The following is a 17,545-nucleotide window of genomic DNA, read 5'->3' on the forward strand; positions in this document are numbered from 1 at the left end:
CATTGCAGTGTAAGCCTACTTGTGACAGTGATAAAGACTATTGTGAAGGAAATCTGGTGCAAACAATGTATTGAACATCAGACAACACCTATACACTTCTCCAAATACCAGGTCAATACCAATTTGTCGAGCAATTTAATAGAAAAAATCCAAGTTATCTACGGAAAAACCACTGCAGCAGTAAAACTTTACTCAGTTGGTTTTGTGCTAGTATATCCAAAAGCTATCACGTAAATATATCAGCTTGGAAAGAAAAACATTATTGTTCCCTTCTGAAAGAGGAAATACCCAGTGCTCAGTATCAAGGAGCTGGTAATAAGAAAGTCAATAAGATCACATCTTTTGACAATTTGATATTGATTTTATATTACTTTTCAATGACACAGCTAGAAACTGTTATCTGTTACTAACTGCAATGTTGTCTACATTTTACAGAGGATGGGCTTCAAGTTGTTTCAGTGACTGAACTGGGTATTGGTTTGATAAATCCTGTTGTCTCTTCACTGTTTGGCTAATTGTTTTCTGAATTTGTCCATCTTATTGACTCGTGATTTTTTTCCCCTCATTATTCTAGTATTTATTGTTCCTATAACATTTATTGTTCACTTACAGCTTTTATAGTAAAGTGAGCCAGGATTGGGAAAATTTGACTGCATGTTACATAAACTTTTACAAATTGGTTCCATGGATCCCTTCAAAGTTTTTGTGCACAGATACGCAGTCTGGACAATGACAGATTGCTCCGGGAGGAGGTCTGTTCTCCAAACACACAGGGCTTTTAGCTTGTAAATATGTTTAATGGATGACAGGCGTTGGTGTCAATGATTAAACAGGAAGGACAAAACGATGGGTTTTTCGCGAGACTACAGAAGAAAGCTCCTGAGCTCAGCACATCGCCGCAGCAATCCTTATTCACGGCTCCGGAACTGACCAATCGAATGCTCTCCTGGCCGACCTCCCATTTCCCACCCTCTGTAAACTTAAGCTAGTCGAAAGTTTTGCTGCCACCGGTATCTTAGCATGCACCATGTTCCGTTCACCCAACATTCCAGTGCTCTCTGACCTGAATTGGCTCCCGAACTGACAACACCACTCATTTCAAATTGCCATCCTGGTTTTCAAATCCCATCATGGCCTCACCCCTTCCTATCCCAGTGACCTCCTCCACCCTAATAACCTTCTAAGATCTCTGTGCTCCTCCAGTTCTGGCTTCTTTTGCATCCCTGATTCCCTTTGTTCGCTCAGCAGTGACTGGGACTTCAATTGCCTGGACCTCAAGCTCAGGAATTCACTGCTTAACCACGGCTCTGTCTCTCTCTCTCTCTCTCTCTCTCCTCCTTGAGGACATTCCTTAAATAAAATCTACCTCGTCATCCACGCTTTTGGTTTAGTGCAAATGTCTCCTTTCGTGGTTTGTCGTCAAATTTTGTCTGATAACTCTCCTGCGGAAATTACTGTGTTAAAGATCGAAAAGTAAATTTTACAAATTGCCTCCTGTAATACTTAACAGTGTGAATGGCTGACGAGAGTTGCACGAAGCCTCCATCAGTTTCTGGCACTGTTAAAACCTAGAGGGCGGCACGATAGCAAAGTGGTTAGCACTGTTGCTTCTCAGCGCCAGGGACCCGGGTTCGATTTCCGGCTTGGGTCACCGTCTGTGAGGAGTCTGCACGTTCTCCCCGTGTCTGCGTGGGATTCCTCCGGGTGTTCCGGTTTCCTCCCACAGTCCAAAGACGTGCTTGTTAGGTGAATCAGACATTCTGAATTCTCCCTCTGTGTACCCGAACAGGCAACGGAGTGTGGCGACTAGGGGATTTTCACAGTAACTTCATTGCAGTGTTAATGTAAGCCTACTTGCGACAATAATAAAGATTATTACAGGAGACAGTGTAGACTTTGAGCAGCCTCAAACAGCCGATGCATTTAACATGAGTTCAGGTGAACCTCTCTTACAATGTCTTGCTTCTATTGTTGTCTCTTTGCAAAGCGAGTTGATTGGGATGCAGCCATAACACAATGCTCCTTTAAAAAGTCAGTAATGTACTGAACAGAACAGTCAGTGTGGAGGAACTATGAATTACTTACTTCATCAAATCTGTCCATTGCCTGAAATATTTTCATTGATAACCAATGCAAAAATGGTCATTTTCAAAAACCCCGTCAAAACATTCACTCCCCACTCCTTGAAACTCTTGCTGCAAACTTTAAGAAATTACAAAATTTTTCCTCTATCTCTAATTTTCAATAAAATAGAAGGTTTCGCGATCCCCGGCCCCTGGTCACTGTCCGTGTGGAGTTTGCACATTCTCCCCATGTTTGCGTGGGTCGGGGCAGCACGGTGGCGCAGTGGTTAGCATTGCTGCCTACGGCGCTGAGGACCTGGGTTCAAATCCCGGCCCTGGGTCACTGTCCGTGTGGAGTTTGCACATTCTCCCCATGTCTGCGTGGGTTTCACCCCCACAACCCAAAAGACGTGCAGGGTAGGTGGATTGGCCACGCTAAATTGACCTTTAATTGGAAAAAAAATAAAATTGGGTACTCTAAATTTGAAAAAAAGTAGAAATGTTTGCGTGGGTCTCACCCCCACAACCCAAAAAGATACACAGGTTAGCCAGATTGGCCACGTTAAACTGCCCCTTAATTGGAAAAAAAATTAATTGGGAACTCTAAATTTATTTTAAAAATAGAGGGCTGGATTCTCCAAAAATGGGGCTATGTCCCCATGCCGGCGTAATAACGCTGGCATTTCACTCTTGATTGTCCCTAAAATAGTCATGAGATATTCCCCTACCTGCAGGGGGGCTGGCAGGGCCCCGGAGTGCTTCTCGCAGCCCTGGCTGTGGATATGGGCCCCCGCACTTCCGGTCGGGAATCCACGCATGCGCACGGCGGCGGTCTGGAACGGGCGCGCCCGACGCAATGGCAGACTCAGCCAGCGGACCGACACTGAAAATGGAGGCCCCCCTGAGATGGCGCGCGCCCGCAGAGCCGAGCCGCCCGATCGCTGTCCCCCCCCCCCCCCCGGTGCTCGATCCCCCCCCCCCCCCCCACCACCAGGGCGGCTGCGGACTCAGTGAGCAGCCGCGACCTGAGGTCCCGACAGGCCATATGCGGTTAAAACCACGCCATCGGCAAGTTGGCCAGTTTTGCCTGGAGAATTGCTGGGGGGGGAGGGGGGGGGGGCTCTTTACTTGGCCCCCCACCCCAGCCGCGCCGTGTATTCCGCGCGTGAGCGGTTCTCCGGGGACCGCGGGAGCGGCGCCAGGTACGATTTCCGCGTAAAGATCGATGCTCCGCCCCCGCACCAAACCAGAGTGCTAAATTTCTAACATACATTGAGATATCACGTGAGCAAAAGAAACATCCCACAGAAACACTTTAAAGTTAATTCAGTAGTGCATCTATATACACAGCTATACAAGTCACAAGAAAAAACAGGCCCTCAGCTAGTTGGGAGTTCAGCACACAAATCGCCTCTTTTGAATCAGTTTCAGATTTTCACAACATATTGTTTTAAATATTTATTTAATTTGGCTTAATTACTATGTTTTCATGCTGTTTCACTCCCTTTCAGGACATGCCAGGTTTCCACTCGTTACCTCGAATTACGTAATTGTCGAGTGCTTCTTGCATTCTGTCTAACGCTTCTGTACGAGTCGCTCCATATGTAACCAACTGAAATGGAAGAGAACAAATAGTTTTAAATAAGCTGAAAGTACATGTCATTAGTGAGGAACCAAAAGTTCAACAAAGTTATCCAACTATAAGTTATTAAATTTATACTCTGCATATTTGGAAGAGTCGAGTTTATCTACTTTCTATTCCACCGGAGAACCTTGAAACAAGGCAATGTTTTATATTAAGTGTGGCATTGTATACCTACTTTTCATTTTTTTTCTTTTTTATAAATTTAGAGGACCCAACTAATTTTTTCCAATGAAGGGGCAATTTAGCGTGGCCAATCCACCTACGCTGCACATCTTTGGGTTGTGGGGGCGAAACCCACGCAGACTCGGAGAGAATGTGCAAACTCCACACGGACAGTGACCCAGAGCCGGGATCGAACCTGGGACCTCGGCGGCCATGAGGCAGCAGTGCTAACCACTGCACCGCCCCTTTACCTACTTTTATAATGGTTTCATGGTGTGTCAGTGCCGGCCCGAGTTCGGTGGTAACTCTAGACTGGATTTTATAGAGTGCCGTAGAGGGGGGGGGTACCGGGAAGGGGGGGGGGGGGGGGGGGGGGGGGTACCGGGAAGGGGGGGGGGGGTGCAGAACTCCGTCATGTCGGCTGGGGGCCGTGAGGCCGCAGTGTGCTGGTCGGGGTGCCCTTTCAATATGGTGCCCCAATCTGTTTGGTGCTTGTTCCCAGCTCCAAGGGACCTTACCCGGCCAGAGTGATGCCGTAAATCATGCCCACTCACTTTTCTTTGACAAAGTGGCTCAAAATTCTGTGAGAAATTTCACCGGCACCGCCGACAAAATGTGCAGTTTTTCTCACCGGAACTGACACATCGCAAATAGAATTGCATTTAATGCCACACTCCTGATGGCACTCGGGACTCCAGGCCCTGTCTACCGTCTCACATGGACATAAGGGATCCCATGGCATTAGTTCTAAATAATATTTATCCTTCAAACTGTAGCCACATGGGTTGGCCAACTCCCGACGTAAAATGGAGAACAGCAAAGGCTGAAGGGAAATTCAGCCAACACAGGCAGAAACCAGCAGGTGCAGGTTTACTGTGTATTAAACTCTGCAAAAGCCCAGACAGCATCAATACAAGCAGCCATCTGCATAATAATGTAGCAGCCATCTACATACTAATGAGTGATCCCCAGGTACAATCGAAACATTTGGGATAAACAAGGCCAAGCCAGACTCCTCGGTGCCAGCAGGAGCCAACACAAAAGAGGTTAACGGACACCTCAAGACCGCCCATCGATCAGGGAACCGCTACAGTATTGGAGAAATCGAACCAAGCAATTGGAACAAAGTCCAATCACTTAGAACCAGGTACAGGGTCCGCCCCAAAAGGCGGGAAGTCCCTGGGGACTATAAAGTTAAGCCCCCAAGTTCAAATCGTTCTTCTTGACCGGGTCACTCAGCAACACGAGCCAACCCTTGACAGTGACCGGTTCAGCTGCCGCCGAAATCCAGTAAGTCTTAAGTCAATGCTCGCTACGAGATAGGCGCTCCTAGCTACCAGTCCATACCAACTTCGAATCCCGCAGGCTCAGAACCCGAACGAAAGGCCATTTGTTCCCCTGACCTGGTGGGCCAGTCCGAAGCTAAGTATAGGCCTGTTAGTTGTAGAAGTAGCTTAGAAGTAGAATTTGTGCATGAGTAGCGATTACTGTGTATAATAAATGTGCTTTGATTTGAATCTTACTAATTGGTGTATTGAGTTATTGATCATTACTTGAACTTGAACCTCGTGGCGGTATCATAAAGATACCTGGCGACTCGAGAGCAAAGGTTATAAAACAGAGCCAATTGAACCAACCAAAAGTTAGCAACAAAACAATATTGATAAAACAGATTAAACTGCTGCAAGCGGAGATCACTGGGCTAGCCACCAAGGTGCCAACTATCGTCTCACAAGGCGGGAGACTGCTGAAGAAAAAGTATCTCTTTGTGGGAGCTTGCTGTGCACAAACTGCCGCATCACAACAGTGACTACACTTCAAAAGTATTCCCTTGGCTGCAGAGCGTGTTAAGGCTTCCTGAGGTCATGAAAGGTGAAATATGAATCAATATTTTCTTTGTGTATTTACTGTGCATTCTGACCACATTCCTTCAGTATGGTTACAACCGACCCTCTGTCGCCATGGCCCTACAACTATCTTACATGGTCATGGATGTCACAGCAGCGCAGTGGTTCGCACTGCTGCCTCAAGGCACCGAGGACCCTGGTTCGATCCCGGGACACTGTCCATGTGGAGTTTGCAATTCTCCCCTTGTCTGCGTGGGTCTCATCCCCACAACCCAAAAAGATGTGCAGGGTAGGAGGATTGATCACGCTAAATTGCGTCCTATTCTATCATTCTAATCGTCACGGTCTTCTAACCTTTCTTTTAATTTCTTTCTTTTTTTAAATAAATTTAGTGTACCCAATTAATTTTTCTAATTAAGGGGCAATTTAGCGCGTTCAACCCACCTACCCTGCACATCTTTGGGTTGTGGGGGCGAAACGCACGCAAACACGGGGAGAACGTGCAAACTCCACACGGACAGTGACCCAGAGCCGGGATCGAACCTGGGACCGCGGCGCCGTGAGACTGCAGGGCTAACCCACTGCGCCACCGTGCTGCCCTATTTTAATTTCAAACACAGGCCAGGATCATAAAGATAGAATCATTTTAAGCTGCTGGGTGCATTGCTTGCCAATTAATCAGATCGGTGGACGAGGGCCAAGCCACTTGGTGTGGTTTTGGAACAAATGCCTTGTTACAGGGCTCCGTTCGCCGTCTATGCCCTGCCTGCACAGCTTTACTGCCCTACTCTGTGACATCATTGCAACCGCACAGGGAATTTAATTGCACTTGTCAATATAGCTACAAAATGCTTTTGTTGGAAATGCATTAGCAAAGCTTATTTGGAAGATAATTTGCCACATTCCTGTTACACTGGAATTAAGGAGGCTTGATATTTCCGATTTCATTTCAAATGACTTTGTCCAAAGGCGTGTAGGTTAGATGGATTGGCCACGATGAATTGCCCTTCGTGACCAAAAAGGTTAGGAGGGATTATTGGGTTACGGGGATAGGGTGGAAGTGAGGGTTTAAGTGTGTCGGTGCAGACTCGATGGGCCAAATGGCCTCCTTCCACACTATGTTCTATGACTGACCGATCTCTACAGAAAACATAATGAAGAGCGCTCGGGTGATTCTCTCATTCGGATAGCCAGGTGATATCGACGACCGCCTTTGAAGGCACCTTGTCAGAGACACAGTGCTGAAAGAGACACAGCACCCATTCTTGATCAAAATACACATTAAAAAAAAAAATACAGCAGTAAAAATGTACTAACTTTTGATATCATAGGATCGTAATATATACTGATGTCGCTCCCTTCTTCGATGCCGCTGTCAATTCGGACCTAGTGAAGAAATACAACTTCAGATTGATTGCGGCACTTGCACAAAATGCCCTAATATTTACATACCAATTAGAAGAATGCATGTATTATTAATACACGTAATAATTATTACAGGCAAACCTTTACTAGAAGCTCATAAGGCTGTTGAGCATTTGAAGCGTTTTTATTAATTCAGCACCATGCACTACATATTTTGCAATATTCCCAGATACCCTTCACTCCAACAGTACAAGTTATTCATGTCATTCCCCCAGAGAGATGACTGTTTACACAGCTTTCTTCCATAATCTACTAGACATCTAGCCCATAGTCCCATTCAACAGTATTGCCATGGTGTACAACGCAGGAGTTTGGTCTATCAAGAAGAAAGTAAACACGCTGGAAATTCTGGTTTCCTTCGCTGTTTGACATCATTAGTGTTGTATTGGGATTAGCTGTATGAAACATTTTTAAAATTAGCTGTTCCTGGGGCATAAGTATTTATTAAATTGCTTGCGTCAAGATAAAGACTTCAAAGTATTCAAATACTAATCAAAAAATTCAGGACAGATAGAAACATCCCAGGGATCTGGAGAACAAAAAGTGAGTCTTATCTGCGGGAACAGCAGGGTTCCGAGAAACAACACTGTGACAAAATAAACCCGAGAAAGCACTCCCAGATCTTCACCGGAGAAGCAAACCCTCATAATAAACAGCAGCAGAACATCTGTTTGCAGCGAGGCAGATACAAGATGGTCACTCAGATGCCGGCTCCAATTTTTAATATTTTGATTTAGCGGATTGTCCAGGGGATTAAAACGTAGATTTTCTGGTCCGCTGCAGTGGGAGCCGGCTACAAAGACGTCTTTATTTGCAATGCAGCCCAAGCGACTGAAGCTAGTTTGCAGAACTTGCAGGCTGATGTCAAATCAGCTTAACTGGCTTATCCAGCAATTTTGGCCCCTCGGTTCCACTTTCCAGTGTTTGCCGTTTGTTATTTACAAACAGATGCACACTGGTGCACAGGAAAGTTCCCCTCGTCTGGGCTATCCGGCTCTCCTCACTCAGTTACGCCACCGAGTGTATCGCAGGGGCACCCCACCCAACACAATAGCCATGTCAGAGCCAGTCAAAGAAATGCATGATTGAAGGCAGCTCGGTTTCAGAACCGAATGTTCACTCCCGGCATTTGTAAAATGATTTCAATTCCTAGTCAGAACGTGCCTGTACTTGCTGCTCCGATTTCCAGACTTGGATGGAAGGTGGCTGCAGGGTGGAAGTCAGATGCATTTTTCCAAACATGAATGAAAAATACCATTCGACCGACTGCTGCGGTGCAAAAAAAAAAAAAAGCACACGTTCCATTATGGTAGCCCGTGCATTCCAGTTCAACTGGAACTTTCTCCTGATTGCGGAATCCAGAACACAGAGGAGATATTTCTTTTTTTTAAATAAACTTAGAGCGTCCAATTCATTTTTGTTTCCAATTAAGGGGCAATTTAGCGTGGCCAATCCACCTACCCTGCACATCTTTGGGTTGTGGGGGCAAAACCCACGCAAACACGGGGAGAATGTGCAAACTCCACACGGTCAGTGACCCCCAGAGCCGGGATCGAATCTGGGACCTCGGCACCGTGAGGCCGCAGTGCTAACCACTGAGCCACCGTGCCGTCTTGAGATGATATATTTCTTCGCACAAAGAAGAAATGCTTGGAATTCTCAACCAGCTGCTTAAATGTTCAGCCATTGAGAGTATCCAAGACAGACGTTAATAGCTTTTTGGGTACTGAGAGAATGAAGGGATATGGGGGATGGTATAGGAGGGTGGGGTTAATGTACCAGATCAGGAACGATCGTGTTGAAAGGTGGAGACGCCCTGAGGGGCCAAATGGCCTATTCCTGATCCTGCTTCTTATGTTCTTTTGATATCAGCAACTACCTGTTTTACAGATGGTTTTGAGTGATGGGAACTATGGATCTGGATTTAATGGAGCACACTGGTGAGGACTTTGGGTGGTGCAGTGGCCTGCATAAACGCAGGGCAGGCTGTGCATACCATTTCCACAATGGGTGCAACTGATACCCATTCGGTCAGTGGTGGGAATGAATTGATGTGGGGAGCCTGCCCTCCGGTAAATTAGGCTCATTAAAGAGCCACTTAGAAGTCATTATACCCGGGGTCCACTGGGATTTAGTGGTTCAGAGATTCTCCCAAACTTGCATGGGTTTCTAGTGTCTCTCAAAGGCCACTCAGCAGCTTCCCATGTGGCCCTCATTCCAAGGCACTTTTGTGCCTGATCAAGGTGAATGGCATCGGGAAGCCCTTGTGTCTCACCTCCCCGTCCCCCACACCACCAGCCTGTAACCACCAAGCTGACCTACTCGCCTCTCTCCAGGGATCCCACGATGATCTCAGGTGAAGGCCTCACTATAGTACCGGGGGGGGGGCAGCTACTGCTCCTGCTGCCGCTCTCTGCACTGCAGAGTGCCCGGTCTCTGATGACTCCAAGCGGGTGGGAGTTCCCCCACCAATGGGTCCCGAGTCCCCAGGAAGGCCCCGCATTGCCCACATAAATGCTTGAGGCACAATTCAGTCAGACCTCATCCCACCAAAGTGACGTGGGTCTCCCGCCAAATGGTGGGCAGGATCCACGTCAGGAACAGTAAATCCACCTCATACAGTGGGAACGGGACTAAATGAATCACTACACTTCCCTCGGATGCGAATCAGAAACAATTCTGTTCCATCTCTTTCTCATCCTTCTCTGACTGTTCTGAACGTGAAGCACCAATAACATATTATCTCCAATAAGTGAATCAAGTATGTGGCTAAATCACCTCAATGAATGCTGCTCAATTTAACATCTAACTTCAGAAGGGTTGAACAAAATTTACTGTTTAAATCTGATAGATATTGAATTCTCATGACATCAGTTTTCTAATTTCACAAACCAAAAATATTCACCATCAAATTCTGCTCCTCCTTCACATCCACAGAAATACAGAAAAATACATATTTGCAATTTGTTACAGGGATCAAACTCAGTTATCATTGGAATATTGAAAGGACAGCACGGTAGCGCAGTGGCTGCCTCACGGCGCCGAGGTCCCAGGTTCAATCCCGGCTCTGGGCCACAGTCCGTCTGGAGTCTGCACATTCTCCCGGTGTCTGCGTGGGTCTCGCCCCCACAACCCAAAAGATGTGCAGGGTAGGTGGATTGGCCACGCTAAATTGCCCCTCAATTGGAAACAATTAATTGGGTACTCTTAAAAAAAAAAAAAAAAAAATTTTAATAAATAAAAATCATTGGAACATTGCAGTTGGAGCTATATAATGAATCCAACGTGTGCAGTTCCTGCCTTGGGAGTGTTTGATGGGACAGAGGAAGCTTTATTCTATGTCTAACCTGGGCTCTACTGCCCTTGGAACTATTTGATGGGATAATATAGCGGGAGCTTTACTCTTAACCCATGCTGAATCTCCTCGTGACGGTGTAGAGGAATTTTTATATTTATTTATTTATTTAATTCATTCATGGGATTTGGGCCTCCCTGACGAGGCCAGCATTAATTTCCCCTTGAGAAGGTGGTGCTGAGCTGTCTTCTCCAACCGCTGCAGTCCATTTGGTGTTCCCAGGTATCTGCTGCTCTTGTCTTTCTCGATGATGGTTGCAGTGGGTTTGGAAGGTACTGTCAAGGGAGCCTTGGTGAGCTTGTTCAGTGCGTCTTGTAGATGGTACACACGGCTACCACAATGCGTCGGTGGTGAAGGGAGGGAATGTTTGTGGACTGGCTGCCAATCAAGCGGGTTGCTTTGTCCTGGATGGTATCGGGTTTCTTGAGTGTTAAGAGCTGCACCCTTCCAGGCAAGTGGGTAGTTTTCTATTACACTCCTGACTTGTGCCTTGTAGATGGCTGACAGACAGGCTTTGGGGAGTCAGGAAGTGCGTTATTTGCTGCAGGATTCCTAGCCTCTGCCTTGCCCATGTAGCCACAGTGTATATATGGCTGATCCAGTTCAGTTTCTGATCAATGGTAAACCCCCCAGGATGTTCAATGTGGGGGATTCAGCGACCACAATGCCATTGAATGTCAAGGGGCCATGGTTAGATTCTCTCTTGTTAGAGATGGTCATTGACTGGTATTTGTGTGGTATGAATGTTACTTACCACTTGTCAACCCAAGCCTGGATATTGTCCAGGTCTTGCTGCATTTAGACATGGACTCACTTCAGTATCCGGGTCGTCACACATGGTGTTGGACACTTTGCAGTCATAGCAAACACTGACCGAATGAAGGAAGGGAGGTCATTGATGAAGCAGCTGATGATGGTTGGGCCTAGGAACCACCCTGAGGAACTCCTGCAGCAATGCCCTGGAACTGAGATGATTGACTTCCAACCACCACAACCATCTTCCTTTGTGCCAGGTATGGCTCCAACCAACGGAGAGTTTTCCTCTGATTCCCATTGACTCCAGTTTAGCGAGGGCTCCTTGATGCCACACTCGGTCAAATGCTGCCTTGATATCAAGGGCAGTCACTCCCACCTCACCTGAAATTCAGCTCTTTTGTCCATGTTTGAAGCAAGGCTGTAATGAGGTCAGGAGCTGAGTGGCCCTGGCGGAACCCAAACTGAGGGTCAGTGAGCAGGTTATTGCTGAGGATATGCTGTTTGATTGTGCTGTTGATCAATATTTTACTGATGACCAAGAATAGACAGATGGGACACTAATTAGTTCGGTTGTTTTTGTCCTGCTTTTTATGTACCGGACATAACTTGGCAGTTTTCCACATTGCCTGGTAGATCCAATGTTTTAGCTGTACTGGAACAGCTTGGCTAGGGGTGCAGCTAGTTCTGGAGCACAGGTCTTCAGTGCTATTGCTGGAATATTGTCAGAGCCCATAGCCTTTGTAGTATCCAAAGCCTTCAGCTGTTTCTTGCTATCACATGGAAAGAATCGAATTTGCTGAAGACTGACGTCTGTAATTCTAGGGACATCCGGAGTTGGATCATCCACTCGGCACTTCTGGCTGAAGATTGGTGCAAATCTTATCATTTTGCACTGATGTGCTGGATTCAGTGATGGGAATGTTTGTGGAGTCAGTCGCCTCTTCAAGTGAGTTGTTTAATTGTCCAACACCATTCACACTGGATGTAGCAGGTCTTCAGAGCTTAGATCTGATTCATTGGTTGTGGAATCTATTGCTTGTTGCTTATGCTATTTGGCATGCAATATAGTCTTATATTGCAGCTTCACCTCATTTTAAGGTATGCCTGGTGACCTTCTGTTGATCCCCTGGCTTGGTGGTAATGGTAGAGTGGGGAATATGCCAGGCCATGAGGTTACAGATTGTGATTGAGTACAGTTCTGCTGCTGCTGACCACAGTGTCTCATGGTTCCTCGTGCCACACATGGTGGAGAGTATCCTCAATGTGAAGACAGGACTTTGTTGCACAAGGACTGCTCGATCAACGGATCAATCACAATTTTCTTGGATAAGAAGAAAACTGGGCCATGTGACCTGGTGACCCTTAATCTGGAAGCAGTCGCAACAAGATGGAAGTTAAAAAGAAGACGTGTGGCCAGTCACAAAGGACAGCTGCAAACTCAAAGAAGAGTTTCAAGCTGAGGAGCCGGAGAGTGAAGGGAGATCGGCGAACTGGTGCAGGTCAGTTTTTCTGTTTGCCAGAAAAGGAGACAGGAGCCCTTGGAGGTACTGCGTGAGTTGATTTGAAGCATTCTTTGCTTGATGATTTATGTTTAATTAGCACTGGTTATAATAATAATAACCTTTATTGTCACAAGTAGGCTTACATTAACACTGCAATGAGATTACTGTGAAAAGCCCCAAGTCGCCACACTCCGGCGCCTGTTCGGGTACACAGAGGGAGAATTCAGAATGTCCGATTCACCCAACAGCACGTCTTTTGGGACTTGTGGGAGGAAACCGGAGCACCCGCAGGAAACCCACACAGACACGGGGAGAACGTGCAGACTCCACACAGACAGTGACCCAAGCCGGGAATCGAACCCGAGTCCCTGGCGCTGTGAAGCAACGTTGCTAACCACTGTGCTACCCTGCCACCCAAGTAAAAGTTACAAAAAGTGAAATTTTGTTGGTAATTTCTTCATTTTGGGATGACTCAATAAATGTAGTTATTTTGGTTAACGGTTCCCCCAAGGGGATTGTAACAGTCTGAGTTACAGATTACAATTTGGTCACTATAAACTCTGAGGCAACAGATTACATTTGGTCACTATAAACGATAGTGACTATTCGCCAGCTCTCCGATGTTATTGCTACCAACCTAGCTAACAGCCTCTGAAATTTCTCTTTTCAATGCAGATTTCTAACTTCCTGTATAATTCTTTAACACCGTAAAATGTATACAAGACATCATAAATTAGCTGGAAGGGTTTGAGACATGTATGCATCTTTTTTTTAAATATAAATTTAGAGTACCCAATTATTATTTTTTTCCAATTAAGGGGCAATTTAGCGTGGCCAATCCACCTATCCTGCACATCTTTGGGGTTGTGGGAGTGGAATCCACGCAGACATGGGGAGAATGTGCAACATGATTGCATCTTACTAACCTTTAGAAATTATTTATGCTCCCATTCTAAAATGTTATCATGGAAAAAGCAATATGGACTTTAAGCCCCTTTCTTCCATCTCACTTACTAATATTTTTATTTTAATTGTTACTGTGTCCTGCAATACTTGCCATTGTTCTGTCAGTGAACACCAGCTTTAGCTAAAGGAAAATTCTCTCTGAGTAAACAAACATACCAAAAACAAGTGTGTAAGAGTAACTGCTTGGCTTATGCTAATAATTTGAGCTAAATTCCAAGATTTTAACAATACCTGCAACTAATGTTTAAAGCTCTTGCCATCAGGCAGCACGGTGGCACAGTGGTTAGCACTGCTGCCTCACAGCACCGAGGACCCAGGTTCGATCCTGCCCCCGGGTCACTGTCCGTGTGGAGTTTGCACATTCTCCCCGTGTCTGCGTGGGTCTCACCCCCACAATCCAAAGATGTGCAGGCTAGGTGGATTGGTCACGCTTAACTGCCCCTTAATTGGACAAATAAATCTACTGCCATGGCAAGGTCACCCCCATCTTCATTTTCAGCCCAGCTACCATAATAACCGCACAGTATTGAAACTTGGAAGAAAATACTTCATCTGCAAACAGATACAAGTTCAAAAATAATCAAGTGGAGGGCCCACATGAAAGACTCTCACTGACTAATGGCGACACAGAAGATTGTTATAGACAAGTCCACAGTTCGAACTGCACTATCATTTCAGAAAGGAAAGAACCCGAGGCACAAATACACCACGGAGAGTGATGCCACGGAATTATTCTACGAATCCTCCAAAATCATTCATCAGAAATGAAGCATAATGTCCGACTGAAAGATATCATGGGTGTGACATTCTGTTAGCAGGATGCTCTTTAATTGGACAAACTGGTTCAGCGTTCTTAACGATCTACATCTGGCCCACCTATTCACTGTAACTCCACGCTTTAACAAACAAGGAGGGAAGAACTGGAAATGACCGACAAGTTGCAAAAAAACTTAACTGTATCGTTCACTCAGCTATTTGTCAAAACCCCTCACATGAAAAAGTGGCTGTCACGTTATTGATATAAAACAGAATGAAGATAACACAAGAGGGGAACAAATGTCAGATCCCACTCAACATAATCTGTTCAGCAATGTTCCAGAGCCTCAAGCGTAATTAAAAATTCTGCTTATCGGAACCCTGACAAGCAACGTGAAGCTATCAGGCATCTCCCCACCCTTCATTTTCTATTCACCTCTCCCCTAAGCACTACTCCCAGTCTGCCTTGTCTACCTGACAAGTGACAGAACAATCTGATTAAATCTTTGCAGGGGGAGGGGGTTTGCGGGCCTCCATGACAGGCCAAAAGTGATCACCATGGAGATGCATAATTACAGCTGCCAACAGCATCTACGATCCCGCTGGCATCAATCTGATTGCTCCCTGCAATAATGATAGACAAAGCTTAGTGTGCACTCCCTTGCACCCAATCACGTTATCTGTTTCTTGCTCCATTTAGCTGACATGCAACATTCGCATAAGCAAATAACAGCAGTAAGCATAACATTTAAGGCATTTTAATTGTTTTTTTTTTCCTTTATGCTGATGTCTTACAGGCGTAAGTGTTATTACATAAAACTCCTGCTGCAGCATTAATTGAAGGAGGATTTGGTGGGACAAGAGCAGCAGGGGGTAGAATATGTCCATTATCACTTGTACTTTCAACAGGTTGCATGTTTTAAAAACTGCAAATTGCAAAAACTTGCAAGGGCAAAAGGTTTGACATCATTTTATCGAGTGGCAAATGGCGAATTTCCCCACGTTTTCCTTCTTGTTAAAAAAGCAGCTGCCGCACGTTTCTCATTAATGCATTTTTCATAAATTAGAAAGGTTCCGTTCAAGCTTGAAGGCGCCGTGGACCTTCCACTACTGGGTGCAATAAGAAAATTGTGCCCAGTTTGTGGCCGGCGCTGCGCCCACGTGGTGGGGTGAAATCGTGACCAATTCTCTGGGCACATTCATTCGGATCAGCCTGAAGGTGAATCGGCGCAATCAAGCAGTGTAATCGATCAGAATCACGAGAGCCCTAATAACCGTCTTACAGGTAATCAACTGGCCTGGAAATGATCATTATGAGACAAGATGGTCATTTTTGAATTCTGAAAAATTCTAATTGCTTTTCTGTTACTATATCTGCTATGAATTCCCATTAATAAATTTTATCGAAGTTGTTCAGTACACTTCTATTAATATTAACCCTTTCCTTGGAATGGCAATTCAAACTCCTCTGCAGTGGAATTGCCATGAAGTGAACCATTCAGTAGTTTAGTGAACTCACTAATGATCAGCACAAAAGCAGAGCAGATATTGTGACTTCAACCAACGGCTGGTGAGGCGGCTAACGCTGGATTAATGTGACCCAGAGTGTTTTATTCTTTAACAGAATGTGAGCCTCACTGGCTAGGCCAGCATTTATCACCCGTCCCAAACTGCCCTTGAGAAGGTGGTGGTGAGCTGAGTTCTTGAACCGCTTCAGTCCCTGAAGTGTAGGTACACCCACAGTGCTGTTAGGGAGGGAGTTGCAGGAATTTGATCTAGCGACAATGAAGGAACGGAGATATATTTCCAAGTCCCGATGGTGCGTGGCTCAGAGCGGAAGCTTGGCGTTCCCATGTTGGTGGTGTTCCCATGCACCTGCTGCCCCCTTGTATTGCTATGTGGTAGAGGTTGCAGGTTTGCAATGAAGCCTTGGTGAGTTGCTGCAGTGTGCCTTGTCGATTGCACACACGGCTGCCACTGTGCGACGGTGGTGGTGGGGGTGAATGTTTAAGATGCAATGCAAATTAGGTGGGCTGCATTGTCCTGCATGGGGATTGAGCTTCTTAAGTGTGGTTGGAGCTGCAGTCACCCAGGCAACTGGAGCGTATTCCATTACACGTCTGACTTGTGCCTTGTAGGTGGTGGACAAGCTTTGGGGAGATAGGTGGTGAGTTACTCGCCGCAGAATTCCCAGCCTCTGACCTGTTCTTGAAGCCACCGTATTTATATGGGTCATCCAGTTCAGTTTCTAGTCAATGGTGACCCCCCAGGATGTTGATTGTGGGGAATTCAATGCTGGTAATGTCATTGAATGTCAAGGGCCGATGGTTGTAGGAGATGGTTATTGCCTGGTGCCTGTGTTGCAGGAATGTTACTTACGAGCCCAAGCCTGAATATTGTCCAGGTCTGGCTGCCTTGGGAGATGAAGTGCTTCAGTGTCTGAGGAGACACGAATGGTGCTGAACATTGTTCATTCAGTGAACATAGTCACTCCTGTTAAGTAATGGGTTAAGAGACATTGCAATTAGTTATCTCATTTATGTTAAGTATCCATTAATTGACACAAGGATGGCAGGTGATGTATAGGGAGAGTTTTGTGCAAAGGCTGTTGGAAGGAAATAAATGTGTGTTTGTGAAAAAGGAACAGAACTTTAAACTCTTCATATCACAGCAACTAAAACGTCTAACAATTGGTAGCAGAGGGTGGTTGCTGTGTAAATGTAAGGGTTGAAAGATACAACTTTTCCAGATCAAACCAAGGAGTGAGTGAGAAAAAAAAAAAAGGGATATATGGCTGAACCGAGGATAAAGATGGCTGGATATGACTATCCTCCCTTATTTTCTGAAAGGGAATCGTACGACCAATGGAGAAGTGCAGTAGTTATGAGGACTAAGGTAACTGCTTTGGGAAAGAGAAAACAAGGTATGGCATTGACTCTTTCTCTACCATATGGCAGTAAAATCCGAAACAAAGTGCTTTCTGAGCTGGAATTGGAAGAGTTAGACTCAGAAGAAGGTCTGGAGACTTTATTACATTATATGGATAAGTTTTATAAGAAAGATGACTT

The 17,545-nt window shown here is 45.6% G+C and overlaps 1 protein-coding gene across 3 annotated transcripts in view; it reads right to left on the reverse strand.

Annotated features, from left to right (window-relative positions):
- Positions 1-17,545, reverse strand: part of pcca (propionyl-CoA carboxylase subunit alpha) — a 451,487-nt gene that overhangs the window by 235,039 nt on the left and 198,903 nt on the right. For all 3 annotated transcript variants that reach the window (XM_072476058.1, XM_072476057.1, XM_072476056.1), the window contains 2 exons: positions 7,035-7,103; positions 3,600-3,675 (listed from right to left, as the gene is read on the reverse strand). In XM_072476058.1, the coding sequence (XP_072332159.1) occupies positions 3,600-3,675; positions 7,035-7,103 (145 nt within the window). The remainder of the gene's footprint in view (positions 1-3,599; positions 3,676-7,034; positions 7,104-17,545) is intronic.

Source organism: Scyliorhinus torazame, chromosome 15, assembly GCF_047496885.1.
Source record: "Scyliorhinus torazame isolate Kashiwa2021f chromosome 15, sScyTor2.1, whole genome shotgun sequence".
Classification (NCBI taxonomy): Eukaryota; Metazoa; Chordata; class Chondrichthyes; order Carcharhiniformes; family Scyliorhinidae; genus Scyliorhinus; species Scyliorhinus torazame.